At 38.3% G+C, this 15,391-nt stretch overlaps 1 protein-coding gene across 1 annotated transcript in view; it reads right to left on the bottom strand.

Moving 5' to 3' along the window:
- Window positions 1–15,391, bottom strand: part of KIF4A (kinesin family member 4A) — a 143,095-nt gene that overhangs the window by 20,953 nt on the left and 106,751 nt on the right. The window contains exons 21-22 of the mRNA XM_084869809.1: window positions 4,852–5,007; window positions 4,625–4,725 (exon numbers count right to left, since the gene is read on the bottom strand). Of these exons, the coding sequence (XP_084725935.1) occupies window positions 4,625–4,725; window positions 4,852–5,007 (257 nt within the window). The remainder of the gene's footprint in view (window positions 1–4,624; window positions 4,726–4,851; window positions 5,008–15,391) is intronic.

Raw genomic sequence — 15,391 nt, 5'->3', positions numbered from 1 at the left:
TTCAGATAATTGTGGCTATTCTTCTTTGAGAATATACCAAAAACCCTACAAGTGGTGGCTTCTTAAAAGTTAGCTGAAAAGAAGAATCTGAAGAAAACAAAACGAAGTGGAACCTAAAACCATTATTAATGAACATTTCATACTCTCTTACATTAAAATTCATTGGTCTATCTTGAAATCTGAATGGGTCTTTTACCCATACATGATTCTATAACATGCCATTTGGACAATGCTGAGGCATGTAGAGCCTCCAAATATTAACACATTTCTTTATATAGTATAGAAAAATCATATTTGTTAATATCCCGACTGGTCTCATCAAAAAAGTTATGAAAAACTGTCAAGCTCACAGAAGATATACATTTTTCAAAATTCTGTCTCTTGAAAAATCAAATTTTTGGCGACAAACACTGTCAGCTGTTGTTCTTGAAGCGACAGGCTCACTCCATTCATTTCTGAGAAATGTCTGTCACGTACCCAAGTCTGAATAACCAGTCGGTCTGTCAGTCATTCTTCAAGTAGAAATGAAGTTCCATGCACAGAGGCCTGCTGTTAACCCTCCCAAGCGCCAAGCGCCTTTCCTGGAGACACCACACCTTTGCATGCTGCACATGTGCTGTGTTCTTCCCACTCCGTCACACATACCAAAAAGCGCTGAACTCAAGGGTGCAGATTTCATGAAATGAACACATTTTACTGCCTTTTTTTTTTTTTTTTTACTCCATAGATGTATTCAGTGATCACTGCTACAGATTGGTACCACTGTTTTCGTTCAAGCCAAGCTGTCATCAGTTTTGTCCACTGTTGCTTTTGCACTATTATGGCAAATAACATCTTAATGTTATTATGAAAATTGTTTTGATCAGACTCCCTGAAAGGGTCTCAGAGACCCCCAGAAGTTTTCAGACCACACTTTGACAACCTGGTCTAATATGTAGTCCTTTCCTTCAATGGCTTACAATCTTTCTAGATTGATAAGACTAATAAACATAAAACAGCTAATAAATATAAAGATAACATATGTCATTCGTATAACATGATTGAGTACTGTAAGTTCTGAAGGAGGTTAGAGAAGAGGGAGAGGGGGATATTAGTGAGGGAAGAAGGGTTAGGGTAGGCTTCTTAGAAGAGGAGGGCCAGACCACTTCAGAGTTGTCCATCATATGCCCTTTCCCGTCGTCTCTGACAATTTATGACCCTTGGCTATTTCAAAATTTAGTTTATGCCTCATAAATTTTAGGAAAATTCTCTTGATTAAACTCACCTGTCTGATTGCCCTCTACTTGGCACTTGCCCTACATTTAAGTAATCATTTACTTATGCCCTGTGGTATGTGGGTAAATGTTTAACATCCAGCACTTAACAAACCAGACCTGATTTGTAGCTTTTGTTAGTTTCTGTTGTGTAAATCCTCTCACCATAACCAACTGTAAGTTATCAATGGCTTACAATATTCCTGAAATTTTAACAAATGATTCTTTCACAAAATAATATTTCCACTTGAGAGTAAGGGTGATGCCATCTATTTTTTGTCTATATATACCAACTGCACCTAGTGCAACACAAAGCAGAAACTCAAATGCTGAGTGACTTATAGATGTATCCAAAGATAAACAGCTAGTGTGTATTGCTAAAAACAAATTAAATGACCTCCAAGCTCTTCTGGGCAATAAAAATCTATTATCTTAAGAAATTAATGTTCATGCCGAGGTTGAAGCCTCATGATAGCTGGTACCATGGATCTGTCTCTTACCCAGTGGGGTGAGCTGGGCCCTCCCTGGAGAAGAAACCTGGGTTTCACAAGATATGTGATCAGTGCTGGGGCCCTGCCAGCAGGCGAGGGGATCCCAAGGCAGGTGCTGGGCGTGGAGGCCACGGGGGCGTAGGCTACCAAGGAGATAGAACTGAATCTCACATCACCCTGTTTGGCCCTGGAGGATGGCTGGTTAGCCAGAGACAGGTAAGATTCCTCAGGGAAGGAACAACCTAAGACAGGCACAGTCGCAGAGGGGCCATCAGGAGAGAACTTGGGGGTCAACGGAAGTGGGGCATAAACCATCACGCCCCCAACTTTGCAGGGGCCTGAACCCTCACCCCCGCTGAGGGAGGTCTTCTGCTTCCATGGCTGCTTAGCTTCCCATGTCCAGCTCAAATCGGGACCCAGGTAACAGATAGAGACTTGGCTGACAGCAGGTGCCCTCTTACTGCAACAAGACTTATTTGAGATGTCTTGTACCCATGATGTGGGGAAGAGGGGTTTTTGATATCTAAACCCAGACTAGCACCAGGAATGCTCAGGGCCTACTCAAGAAGGAAAATAATCCTTTCCACTAATATTTACAGGGTAAAATAAGATGGTTGATAGAGTATTAAATTTGACAGTAAAATAGTAGTCAAGTTTTCAGGCTAATTTAAATTGGCTAATTGAAATAAGCGAATATTCTAGAAAAATCAATTGTACTGGACAAAAAAGCTGTTCCTAAAGTGTTAACTAAAATTTTTATTGGTGGTTCATCTCATTGTAAAATTGCGTAACATGTAATGAACCTAAAGCAGTCACATTTTAGTGCAAAAAATTAAAATTTAAAAGCTATCAAAATTACATTATAAAATTTCCAAAAGCCTCCTAATATTTAAATAAAAAAGGGGGGGATAGTAGAAGAATGTTGTGTAAGGAAAAATATCCTGTAAGTAAATTACATCTAGAAAATTTGTACTTTAGAAAATTAACTTTCATTTGTAATGCTAACAACAAGACACCCATGTAAAACATACATGGTGTCAAAATAAGCCAAAGGAAAATCGTTTGGGCAAAAAATGAAAAAGGATTGCAAGTCAAATTTATAGAAAAGATTCCTTTATTAACTTTTGGTCAAGAATATGTTTGTAGCCGAGATCGGTTTGGCTCAATGGATAGAGCGTCGGCTTGGGGACTGAAGGGTCCCGGGTTCGATTCCGGTCAAGGGCATGTACCTTGGTTGCGGGCATATCCCCAGTAGGGGGTGTGCAAGAGGCAGCTGATCGATGACTCTCTCTCATCGATGTTTCTAACTCTATCTCTCTCCCTTCCTCTCTGTACAAAATCAATAAAAATATATTAAAAACAAGAAAGAATATGTTTGTATATTTTCAGAAAACAACTCTGAGACCATGTGGATTCCTGCATCAGAGAGGAATTGACAGGAGTGCTCCAGCCATGAAGACAGAAGAGAAACAGTCCAGAGATGGAAGATGCTGACGAAGCTTTGCCATACTAGCAGTCAGCAGCTGTGCATCGCTGAAGGATGCCCAGGACCAAACCAGAGAGTGTTGGACCTGCATTACCACCATTTCTACACCATTCAGAACTGAAATATCATTGCTGATATGTACACATAAGGAACTGTTTAACGTAGAAATTGGGACTCAAAAGAACTGTTGGCCAGAAAGAAACTCACTATAGACTGATTCATTTGCCTCTCAGCATAACCATTATTGCTTGTCTCATTCTTGATTCTTATAAGTATATCTCTAGTATCATATGAGCTCACTCATCTAGGGGAAATGATGAACAACATAGACTGATGAATAAGAACAGCATCGATCAGACTGTCAGACCTCAGAGGGAAGGTAGGGAGGGTGAAGATAAGGGAGAGAGATCAACCAAAGGACTTGTGTGCATGCATATGAGCCTAACCAGTGGTTACAGACAACAGGAAGGTGGGAGCATGCGTGGGGAGGGGTTTGGGATGGGAATGGGGGGCATGAGGACAAATATGTGATATCTTAATCAATAAAGTAATTTAAAAAAAACAAAAAGTACTAGAAACTAAAAAACACTTTTTTATATTATCTACATTCTGATCCTTCTAGAAATATATTTTAAGAAAAGAGAACGTTCACTGAGCACTTGTATTATGCCAACTACTGTAAGTATAGTACTTTACTTAGTAATCTCATTTAATGCTCATAATTATTTTGTTCTATTCTATCTATTAATACTTTGCTGTTGATTTCTAAAGTTCTCCTCTTCCTATGTTTTTATTGATTTCAGAGAGAGGAAGAAAGAGGGAGACAGAGATAGAAACACCAATGATGAGATAGAAACATCATTGATCAACTGCCTCCTGCACACCCCCCACTAGGGATCAAGCCCGTAGCCCGGGCATCGAATTGTGACCTGGTTCATAGGTCAACACTCCACCACTGAGCCATGTCAAGCTGTTATTACTCTTCTTATATCATTTCTTGGGTTCCTCTAAAGTTTTGTTTTTAGTCAGTTCCGCATTTCAGAGATATTACTGCATCAAAAATTGTGGTGCAGCTTAAAGATCCTGGGCTTTGGCGTTAGATAACCCAAGTTCTAAATGCCAGCTATATATAAATTATAGCAAATATATTAAGATCTGTGAACTTCAGATCTCTAAAGTAAGAAGAATCATACATAACTCATAAGGTATACCTCATAGGAAAGGACTGAATGAGAAAATGTATCTAACTTTTCTAGTTTATATATTTTTAAAAAAATGCTACTTTCTCTTGTTTCTCCACTATCATATAAAACTTTTGAGTCACTGGACTAGCATTTTCTATTTTGATTCCAGGCATACATTTTTATAATGCCCCTTACAGACAGTCCCATTACCTGAGTTCTATTTCAGTCTCTAGGCTTTCAATCTGCTTTGTAATGGAATCCTCTGATTCAGAAACTTGACCATGAAGTTCAGCAACTGAGAATGTGCGCCTCTGTAAAGAAGAATAGTGGGAATGAGGGTGGAGTACTCAAAGGAAAGTAACTGTCCAAAGCAGTGAGTATACCTGGGGAGTACAAGAGTCTGATAATTGGTCAAATATTTCCATAAGGGCACTTACCCGGAATTTAGAAGGTAGATTCTCCCCAGATTGCTTTTGTTCTTTGAGTTGAGCCAGATCCTGAGCCAGGATCTTTCTATCTTCGAGAAGGTCATTCAGATGGCGTTTGGCTTCCTCAGTACTGACCATAACCTCAATTTCATTTCCAAGCCAACTCTAGAAGAGTAATCAAGTGATGTTGGGTTAGGGATGCGGGTTCTCTGGCCCATGGGCTCGATTCAGCTCCAGACTAAATTTTCCTCAGACCAGAGCTCAAGTAACTAGAAGTGAGATTTCCATTTGTACCTACACTCACCAAAAGTTCGAATAGGCCTCCAAGAGCCTTCACAGCAATATCCTAAAAGGTCACAATAAAGAAACTTTCTGCAGAAAATCTTCAGATATTCTACATTTCTCTTCTTTGTACTCTGTCTTATCTTCTCCATTTTCTCCTTATCTAGTCATGATATATATAGAATTAAAGTATATTTTGACTGCCTGTTCTATTTAGTAAATAGATATCCATTCTTAATCTTTTAAAGATGAAATATATTAAGCAAACAAAATTAATCAAATTCAGTTTTTAAAAAAGGACCATCCCTGATATACCACATCATGTGATATACCACAATAAGAGTAATCAAAAGAAAGCTGGAGCGGATATATTAATATCAGGTAATGTAGAATTCACAGCAAAGAATTACCAAGAATTAAAAAAGATGATTTCATAATGGAAAAGGAGTCAATTATTCAAGAGAACTTAATCCTCTAATAAAGCACCATATGTGAAACAAAAGGAGATAATATGGAATTATAAAAATACTCAATTGATCCAAAAAAGAAGTCAGAAAACAAGGAAAAAGTGAATGAAGAGCAGGTGGGAAAAATAGAAAACAAATAGCAAGATAAAAGATTCAAAACTTCCAATTGTAAGATTGGATTAAAAAGTCAGACCCTACTACATGGATTGGATTAAAAAGTCAGACCCTACTACATAAATCACAATTAAAAAGCAAAGGCATAACTTTTTACCCTTTGTGACAGCATGGATGGACGTGGGGAGTATTATTATTGCTAAGCAAAATAAGCCAGTCAGAGAAAGACAAATATCATATAATCTCACTAATATGTGGAGTCTAATGAACAAAATAAACTGATGAACAAAATGGAACCAGTGTGGATACATGAAACAGATTGGCCGGTACCCAAGGAGAGGGGAATGGGTTGACTAGATAAAGAAGGTGAAGGGATTAGCTAAAGAACATATATGTAATACCCCATGGACACAGACAATAATTTGGTAAAGGCCAAAAGAGAGGGAGGCTGGGGTGGATCGACGTGGGCAAAGGGGATGCGGGAAAGGAGGACACTTGCAATTATGTCAACATTAAAATATTTTCATAAAAAAACCTCAAAGGCACAAATAGGTTAAAATTAAAAGGATCACAGAAGATGGCACCATAGGTAAATACCTGTACTTGCTGCCTCTCACGACCACATCAAAACTACAACTATGAGACAAAACAACTATCATCCAGAATCGTGGGAAAGCTGGCTAAGTGGAAGTTTTACAACTAGAAGAAAAAAGTGCATTGAGACGGGTAGGAGGTGTGGAGGTGAGGAAGCACGCAAGGAATGGGCTGGCAACCGGGTGCGCTGTTATTTCTTTTTTCAATCCGGAGGGAGATACAAGTTCCTGCTTGCTCTGAACTCCAGTTCTGGGCAAGACTCTGGGGACCCAGACTCATATGGGGAAAAACTGGACTGTCTGGCATCGGGCCAGAATGCACAACCCTACCCAAGCTGTGCACAGCGTCTTTTGCATATGAATGGCCTGTCCTTTCTAGCTTAAAACTTGTCAAACTACAGCTGGGTCAGAGAGACCCAAAGCTTCCAAAAGAAGGCCCAAGGCCCAGCAGAAGCAGCCTGCCTTGCTTCACAGCTGGGCTTCTCCTGGGTACTTCAAAACACCATACAAAGAGGAATCTGAAGATCTCTCTGTAGCTCCTGCTGGGTGGCCCAGACAGTGGCTGACTTTGCACCTCCCTGGATATCCAAGAGCCAGTGTACTCAGTGGTCAGTGTGAGACCATACTGGATTACAACTCTTCACATCCATAAGAGACACAATGAAGGGGCATACTCAGTGAGTACCAAAGCTCGACTGAGGCAAGCCCTGCCCCATAAGGGTGTCTCCTGCACAGAAGTTCTTCCATTGTAGACACATCCTATTGGCCTGGAGGTCAATTCCTCATAGTGATGCCAACAGCAATCAAGGCTTAACTACAACAAAACTGAGCACACAGCCCACAAAGGGGTGCACCTACAGTGTCCACCTCAGGTGATAGGGGAGGCTGAGCTACTGGGCCCTATAGGATACCTAGCACACAAGGCTACTCTATCAACACAGGGAAGCAGCCAAAATGTGAAGACAAAGAAACATGTCACGAATGAAAGAAATGGAGAAAGCAAACTATTGGATATAGAGTTCAAAACCACACTTATAAGGTTACTTAAGAATCTTCTAAAAACCTCCGAGGAACTTAGTGAGACCTCTGAGGGACTTAGTAAGACTTTCAAGGATCTTAATGAGAATGCCAAAAAAATGGAAAAGGACCAGTCAGAAATTAAGCATACACTGTCTGAAATAAATAATAATATACAGAGCTTCAACAGTAGACTAGAGTATCCCAAGAATCAAATCAAAGATTAGAAATATGAGGAAGCAAAAAACACCCAACCAGAAAAGCAAAAAGAATCCAAAAAGGAGCCTCTGGGACAACTTCAAGTGTACCAACATCTGAATTATGGGGGGTGGAGGGAGACGAAAGGAGGAGGAGGAGGAGAAAGAGAGAAAGAGAGAGAGAGAGAGAGAGAGAGAGAGAGAGAGAGAGAGAGAGAGAGAGAGAGAGAGAGAGAGAGAGAGAGACTGAAAACATATTTGAAGAAATAATGACAGAAAACTTCCCCTATCTGGTGAAAGAAATAGACTTACAAGTACAGGAAGCACAGAGAACCCCAAACAAGAGGAATCCAAAGAGGACCACACCAAAACACATCATAATTAAAATGCCAAGAGCAAAAGACAAATGGAGAACTCAATGCAGGAGCACCCAAATACATAATACATAATAAAAGCAGCAAGAGAAAAAACAGTTAGTTACCTACAAGGGAGTACCCATAGGACTGAGCTGATTTCTAACAGAAACTATGCAGGCCAGATGAGAGTGGCAAGAAATATTCAAAGTGATGAATAGCAAGAACCTACAACCAAGATTACCCAGCAAAGCTATCATTTCGAATTGAAGGTCAGATAATAGAGCTTCACAGACAAGAAAAAGCTAAAGGAGTTAATCACCACCAAAGCAGTATTATATGAAATGCTGAAGGGTATTCTTTAAGAAGAGGAAGAAGAAGAAAAAAGTAAAGATAAAAATTATGAACAACAAATACATATCTATCAATAAGTGAATTTAAAAATCAAATGAATAAAAAAATCTGATGAACAGAATAAACTGGTGAATGTAATAGAATCAGGGGCATAGAAAGGGAGAGGACTGACAATTCTCGGGGCGAAGAGGGTGTGGGGTTGAGGGTAGAGATTGGAAAAAATCTTACACTTATTAATGAGGACATGGGGGCGGTGAGGGCATGGGGTAGGGTGGGAACCGGGTGGAGAGGAGCTATAGGGGTGGGGGAGAGGAATATCTGTAATAATCTGAACAATAAATATTAAAAAAAAACACCATGTGGAGAAATAAGATTCTCAGTAAAGGTTAATAGATGAGTAATTATAAAAGCTACTGTTGTAACAACAACAACAACAAAACAACAACAACAAAAAAGGTTACAAAATATACCATGATAACATAAGTTGAAAGAAAGCTTTTTGTGTTATTAGCACAAAAAGTAGATTTCAGAGAAAATATTACCAGGAAGAGAAAAGATTATTTTATAGTAATGACGGGGTCAATTAATCCTAAGTGTTTGTACCTTTAATAACAGCTTCAAAATACATGAAGCAAATCAGATAGAACTACAAGGAGAAAAAGAAAAAAACAAAATTTTAGTTGGAGATCTTAATACCAATCTCTCAATAACTGATAGAGCAAGTAGGCAAAAACCAGTAAGAACACAGTAAAGTAATAGCACAACCAATCACATAGACACGACTGAGATTTACAGAATTCTATCCAATAACAGCACTATACACATTCTTCTCAAGTACATCCAGAACATTAGCAAAGACTAACCATATTCTAGGCCATAATAAATCTCAGTAAATTCAAAGGATTCAAGTCATACAAAGTATGTTCTCTAATCACAAAGGAATTAAATTAGAAATCACAACAGAAAGATACTGGGAAAATCCCCCAATATTTAGAAACTAAATAACACATTTCTAAACAACCCAAGTGTCAAATAAGGAATCAATAGGGCAATTAGAATGTATTTTGAATGGAATGAACATGAAAACATAACTATAAAAAATTGTGGGATGTCGTTAAGAGTACTTGCACCCCTATGTTCATAGCAGCATTATTTACAATAGGCAAGATCTGGAAACAGCTCAAGTGCCCATCAATAGATGAGTGGATAAAAAGCTGTGGTACATTTACACAATGGAATACTATGCAGCTATAAAAAGAAGAAAAATCTTACCCCTCGAGACACATGGAGGGACCTGGAGAATATTATGCTAAGCGAAATAAGTTAGTCAGAAAAAGCAAATATCACGCTATCTCACTTACTAGTATATATGAACTCTAATGAACAAAATAAACTGTCACACAAAAAAGAGCCAGAAATATGGAAGCATGCAACAAACTGAGAACTCTTAGAGAGAAGTGGGGTGGGAGGAGGGGGGCAGGAAGAGATTAAGCAAATAACTTATAAGCATAACTTATGAAAACAGACACTAATAGCGTGGCAAAGGCTTGGGTAGGGATTAGGAGGAGTAAGAGGGGGTCAATGGAGGCGGGGGGAGAAAGGGGACATCAGTAAAGCTTTTAACAATAGAAATAATTTTTTAAAAAAGGGTACTTAAAGGAAAATTTATAGCACTAAATGTTTATATTAGAAAAGAGGTAAGAATTCAAGTCGATAATGTCAGCTTGCCTGTGGTGGTGGGGTACTGGGTAAAAGGTGAAGGCATAGAGAAGTACAGATTTGTAGTTACAGAATAGTCTTGGGGATGTAAAGTGCAGCACCGAAAATATAGTCAATAATATTATAATAACTAAGTATGGTGCCAGGTATGTACTAGACTTACCAGGGGATCACTTTGTAAGTTATATAAACGTCTAACCACTCTGCTGTACACCTAAAACTAATATAATTTTGAATGTCAACTGTAATTTAAAAAATAGACTGAAAGTGAAGGGGTGGAAAAATAGCTTTCAGGCAAATGGAAATAAAAAAAAGCTGGAGTAGCAATACTTATATCTGACAGACCTCAAAGTGAAGACCATAACAAGAGATAAGCAAGGCCACTTCATAATACTAAAGGGATCGATACAACAAGAGGATATAACCCTGATAAACATATATGCACCTAACACAGGAGCACCCAAATACATAACAAAACTCCTGGAAGATATCAAGGAAGAGATCCACAACAATACAATCATAGTAAGGGACTTTAATACACCACAGACATCACTGGATAAAAACTCTGGACAAAAAAAAACAATCAGCAAAGAAACAGCAATCCTAAATGACTCACTAGATCAGGTGGATTAAATTGACATCTTCAGAACATTTCATTCCAAAGCTGCGGAATATACGTTCTTCTCAAGTGCACATGAGACATTTTCAAAAATAGACCACATATTGGGTCACAAGCAAAGTCTCCCTAAATTCAAGAAGATTTAAATCATACCAAGCACCATCTCAGACCATAATGGCATAATACTACCTACCCTGTTTCCCCGAAAATAAGACAGTGTCTTATATTAATTTTTGCTCCCAAAGATGCGCTAGGTCTTATTTTCAGGGGATGTCTTATTTTTCCATGAAAATACGGTACACATTTATTGTTAAATGAAAATAAAGAAAATTTATTACCTGTATATGGTACGGTAGTACGGTAGTTGTCAACACAAACCAAACAAACTGTGAATCCTACAGTATCAAGAATTTACTCATTTATTCAATGACAATCGTGTCATCATCTTCTGGAACATCATCATAACAATCCAATTCCTGAATTTTCTGGTGAATTTCTTGTGATTCCATTTCTTTCAGAATCAGTGGACCAAATCTCTCATGTTTAGCCTAGGGGGGCCTTATTTTCGGGGGGATGCCTTATATTTCACTCAGAAGAAAACCTGTAAGTAGGTCTTATTTTCGGAGGATGTCTTATTTTCGGGGAAACACGGTAATAAGAGAAACATGCAAACTGATCATACCTTCCCTATGTCCAGAAGCCACATCAACCAGCTAATCAGGGTTATTATGCAAATTAACCCAACCAAGATGGTGGTTAATTTGCATATCCAGGCCAGAGCAAAGACTGAAGACAGTGTAGAAAGAAGCCAAGTGCTGCAGAAGGGAGCCAAACTGAGAAGCAAGCAGGCGGGGGCGGGAGAGAAGGAATGGCAAGCAGGCAGGGCTGGGGGAGAAGGGAGGCAAGCAGGCGGGGCAGCAGAAAAGGGAGGAAAGCAGGCCAGGCGGTGACCACAGCAGGAAGCCCTATTGCAGGAATCTTTCTGCAACAGGCCACTAGTATTAGAAATAAACTACAATAAAAACAATCCAAAACACTCAAACACTTGGAAGCTGAATAGCATGCTATTAAATATTGATTGGGCTACGAATGAGATCAAAGAAGAAATTAAAAACATCCTGCCGAAACCGGTTTGGCTCAGTGGATAGAGCATTGGTCTGCTGACTGGAAGGTCCCAGGTTTGATTCCAGTCAAGGGCATGTACATTGGTTGCGGGCACATCCCTGGTGTGGGGTGTGCAGGAAGCAGCTGGTCGATATTTCTTTCTCATCGACGTTTCTGGCTCTCTATCCCTCTCCCTTCCTCTATGTGGAAAATCAATAAATATATATATATATAAAAAAGAAAGAATTTAAAAACATCCTGGAAACTAATGACAATAAAAACACAACAATCCAAAATCTATAAGACACATGAAAGCACTCCTGAAAGGGAAGTTTATAGTTCTATAGGCCTACCTCAAAACACAAGAAAAAATGGTAGTAAATAATCTAACTCTACAATTCAAAGAATTAGCAAGAGCAATAAGAAAAGCCCAGAGTGAGCGGAAGGAAGGAAATAATAAATATCAGAGCAGAAATAAATGACATAGAGACAAAAAGCAAAACAAAATATAAAAAAATCAATAAAAAAACCGAGTGTTGATTATTTGAAAGAATAAACAAGATTGATGCACCTCTCGCCAGGCTCACCAAGAAGCAAAGAGAGAGGATCCAAATAAACAAAATCAGAAATAAAAGAGGTAAAATAACAACAGACCCCACAGAAATACAAAGGATTGTTTAAAAATACCATAAACAACTCTATTCCAATAAACTGGAAAACCTGGAGGAAATGGACATATTCCTAGAAAAAATACAACCTTCCCAAACTCAATCAGGAAGATTCTAAACATCTCTCAATAGGCCAATAACTATGGAAGAAATTGAAGCAGTTATCAAAAAGTTTCCAGCAAACAATAGCCCAGATGGCTTCACAGGGGAGTTATACCAAACAGTCAAGGAAGATCTAAAACCTATACTTCTCAGACTATTCTAAAAAAATTCAAGAGAAAGGAACACTTCCAAGTTCATTCTATGAAGCCAGCATCACCCTAATACCAAAACCAGATAGAGACAACACAATGAAAGAGAATTATGGACCAATATCCCTTATAAATATAGATGCCAAAATCCTCAAAAAGATTCTAGCAAATTGGATCCAGCAGTACATCAGAAAGATCATACACCATGACCAAGTAGGATTTATCCAGGGGATGCAAGGATGGTACAATATCCGCAAATCAATAAATGTAATAAATAACATAAACAAATTGAGAGAGAAAAATCACAGTTATATCAATTGATGTAGAAAAAGCATTTGATAAAATCCAACATCCTTTCTTGATAAAAACTCTCAGCAAGATGGGAATAGAAGGATCATACCTCCACATAATAAAAGCTATATATGGCAAACCCACAGCCAACATCACACTCAATGGGCAAAAACTAAAACCATTTCTCCTAAGAACAGGAACAAGATAGAGATGCCTGCTTTTATCACTCCTGTTCAACATAGTACTGGAAGTGCTAGCCATTGATATCAGACAAGAAGAAGGCATCCAAATTGGAAAAGAAGAAGTAAAACTGTCCGTATTTGCACATGACATGATACTGTACACAGAAAACCCTAAAGACTCCATCAAAAAATTATTAGACTTAATAAATGAATTTGGCAATGTAGCAGGATGCAAAATTAACACCAAGAAATCTATGGCATTTCTATACACCAACAGTGAATTTACAGAAAGAGAGACTAAAAAACAAATCCCATTTACAATCGCACCAAAAAATTAAGATACCTAGGAATAAACTTAGCTAAGGAGGTAAAAGACCTATATGCGAAAAACTATAGGACACTGAAAAAAATAGAGAGAGGAAGACACAAATAGATGGAAAAACATACTTTGTTCATGGATTGGTAGAATCAACATCATCAAAATGTCCATACTACTCAAAGCAATCTATAGATTCAATGCAATCCCCATTAAAATACCAATGGAATATTTCACAGACCTAGAACGAATTTTCCAAAAATTCATCTGGAAAAAAAAAAAGACCCCAAATAGCTGTAGCTATCCTGAAAAAGAAGAACAAAGTAGGAGGAATCTCAATACTAGATTTCAAGCTGTATTACAAAGCCATTGTTCTCAAAACAGCCTGGTACTGGCACAAGAACAAACATATAGACCAATGGAATAGAATAGAGAACCTAGAAATCAACCCAAACCACTATGCCCAATTAATATTCAACAAAGGAGGCATGAACATACAAAGAAGTCAAGACAGTCTCTTCAATAAATGGTGTTGGGAAAATTGGACAGATACATGCAAAAAAAGGAATCTAGACCATCATACACAAAAATAAACTCACAATGGATAAAGGACTTAAACATAAGACGGGAAACCATAAAAATACTAGAGGAATCCACAGGCAGCAAAATCTCAGACATATGCCAAAAGAACTTCTTCACTGATACTGCTCCTAGGGCAATGGAAGATGAAGAGAATATAAACAAATGGGTCTAAATCAAAATAAAAAGCTTTTTTACAGCAAAAGAAACCATCAACAAAACAACAAGAAAGCCCACTTAATGGGAGAACATATTTGCCAATGTTTTCACAGATAAGGGTTTAATCTCCAACATTTACAGGGAACTCTTACAACTTAACAAAAGGAAGATAAACAATCCAATAAAAAAAAAGGACAACAGCCGAAACCAGTTTGGCTCAGCGGTAGAGCGTTGGTCTGAGGACTGAAAGGTCCCAGGTTCGATTCCGGTCAAGGGCATGTACGTTGGTTGCTAGGGGGTGTGCAAGAGGCATCTGGTCGATGTTTCTCTCTCATCGATGTTTCTAGCTCTCTATCTCCCTTCCTCTCTGTAAAAAAATCAATAAAATATATATTTTTAAAAATGGACAACAGACCTAATAGAAACTTTTCAAAAGAAGACAGAAGGGCAAGAAACATATGAAAACATGCTCAAAATCACTAATTATCCAAGAGATGCAAATCAAAACAACAGCTCGGTACCATTTCACACCTGTCAGAATGGCAATCATCAACAAATCAACAAAGGACAAGTGCTAACGAGGATATGGAGAAAAAGGAACCCTGGTGCACTACTGGTGGGAATGGAGACTGGTGCATCCACTGTGGAGAACAGTATGGAGTTTCCTCAAAAAACTAAAAATGGAACTCCCATTTGACCCAGTAATTCCACTTCTAGGAATATATCCTAAGAAACCAGAAACACCAATCAGAATGGATATATGCACCCCTAGGTTCATAGCAGCACAATTTACAATAACTAGGATTTGGGAAAACAGCCTAAGTGCCCGTCAGCAGATGACTGGATCAGAAAACTATGGTACAACTACACAATGGAATACTATGCTGCTACAAAAAGGAATTCTTACCATTTGCAGCATCCTGGTTGGAACTGAAAAGCATTATGATAAGTGAAATAAGCCAGGCAATGAAAGGAAAATACCACATGATCTCACTCATTTATGGATAATAAAGATCATTATAACCTGATGAACAAAAAGATAGATACAGAGGCAGTAAAGCATCAAACAGACTGTCAAATTACAGCAGGAAAGTTGGGGAGGGGTGGGGGAGATAAGAGATCAACCGTAGGACTTGTATGTATGCATATAAGCATAACCAATGGACGCAAGACACTGGGGGGTGAAGGCATGTATGGGAGTGGGGGGGCAATGGGAAGATATGTACACATGTAATACCTTAAGCAATAAAAAATTTAAAAAATGATTAAAAAAAGAAGTAGTGA

Source organism: Pipistrellus hanaki (genome assembly GCF_964339955.1).
Source record: "Pipistrellus hanaki genome assembly, chromosome: X".
Classification (NCBI taxonomy): domain Eukaryota; kingdom Metazoa; phylum Chordata; class Mammalia; order Chiroptera; family Vespertilionidae; genus Pipistrellus; species Pipistrellus hanaki.
This window is presented reverse-complemented; position numbering and strand designations above follow the sequence as displayed.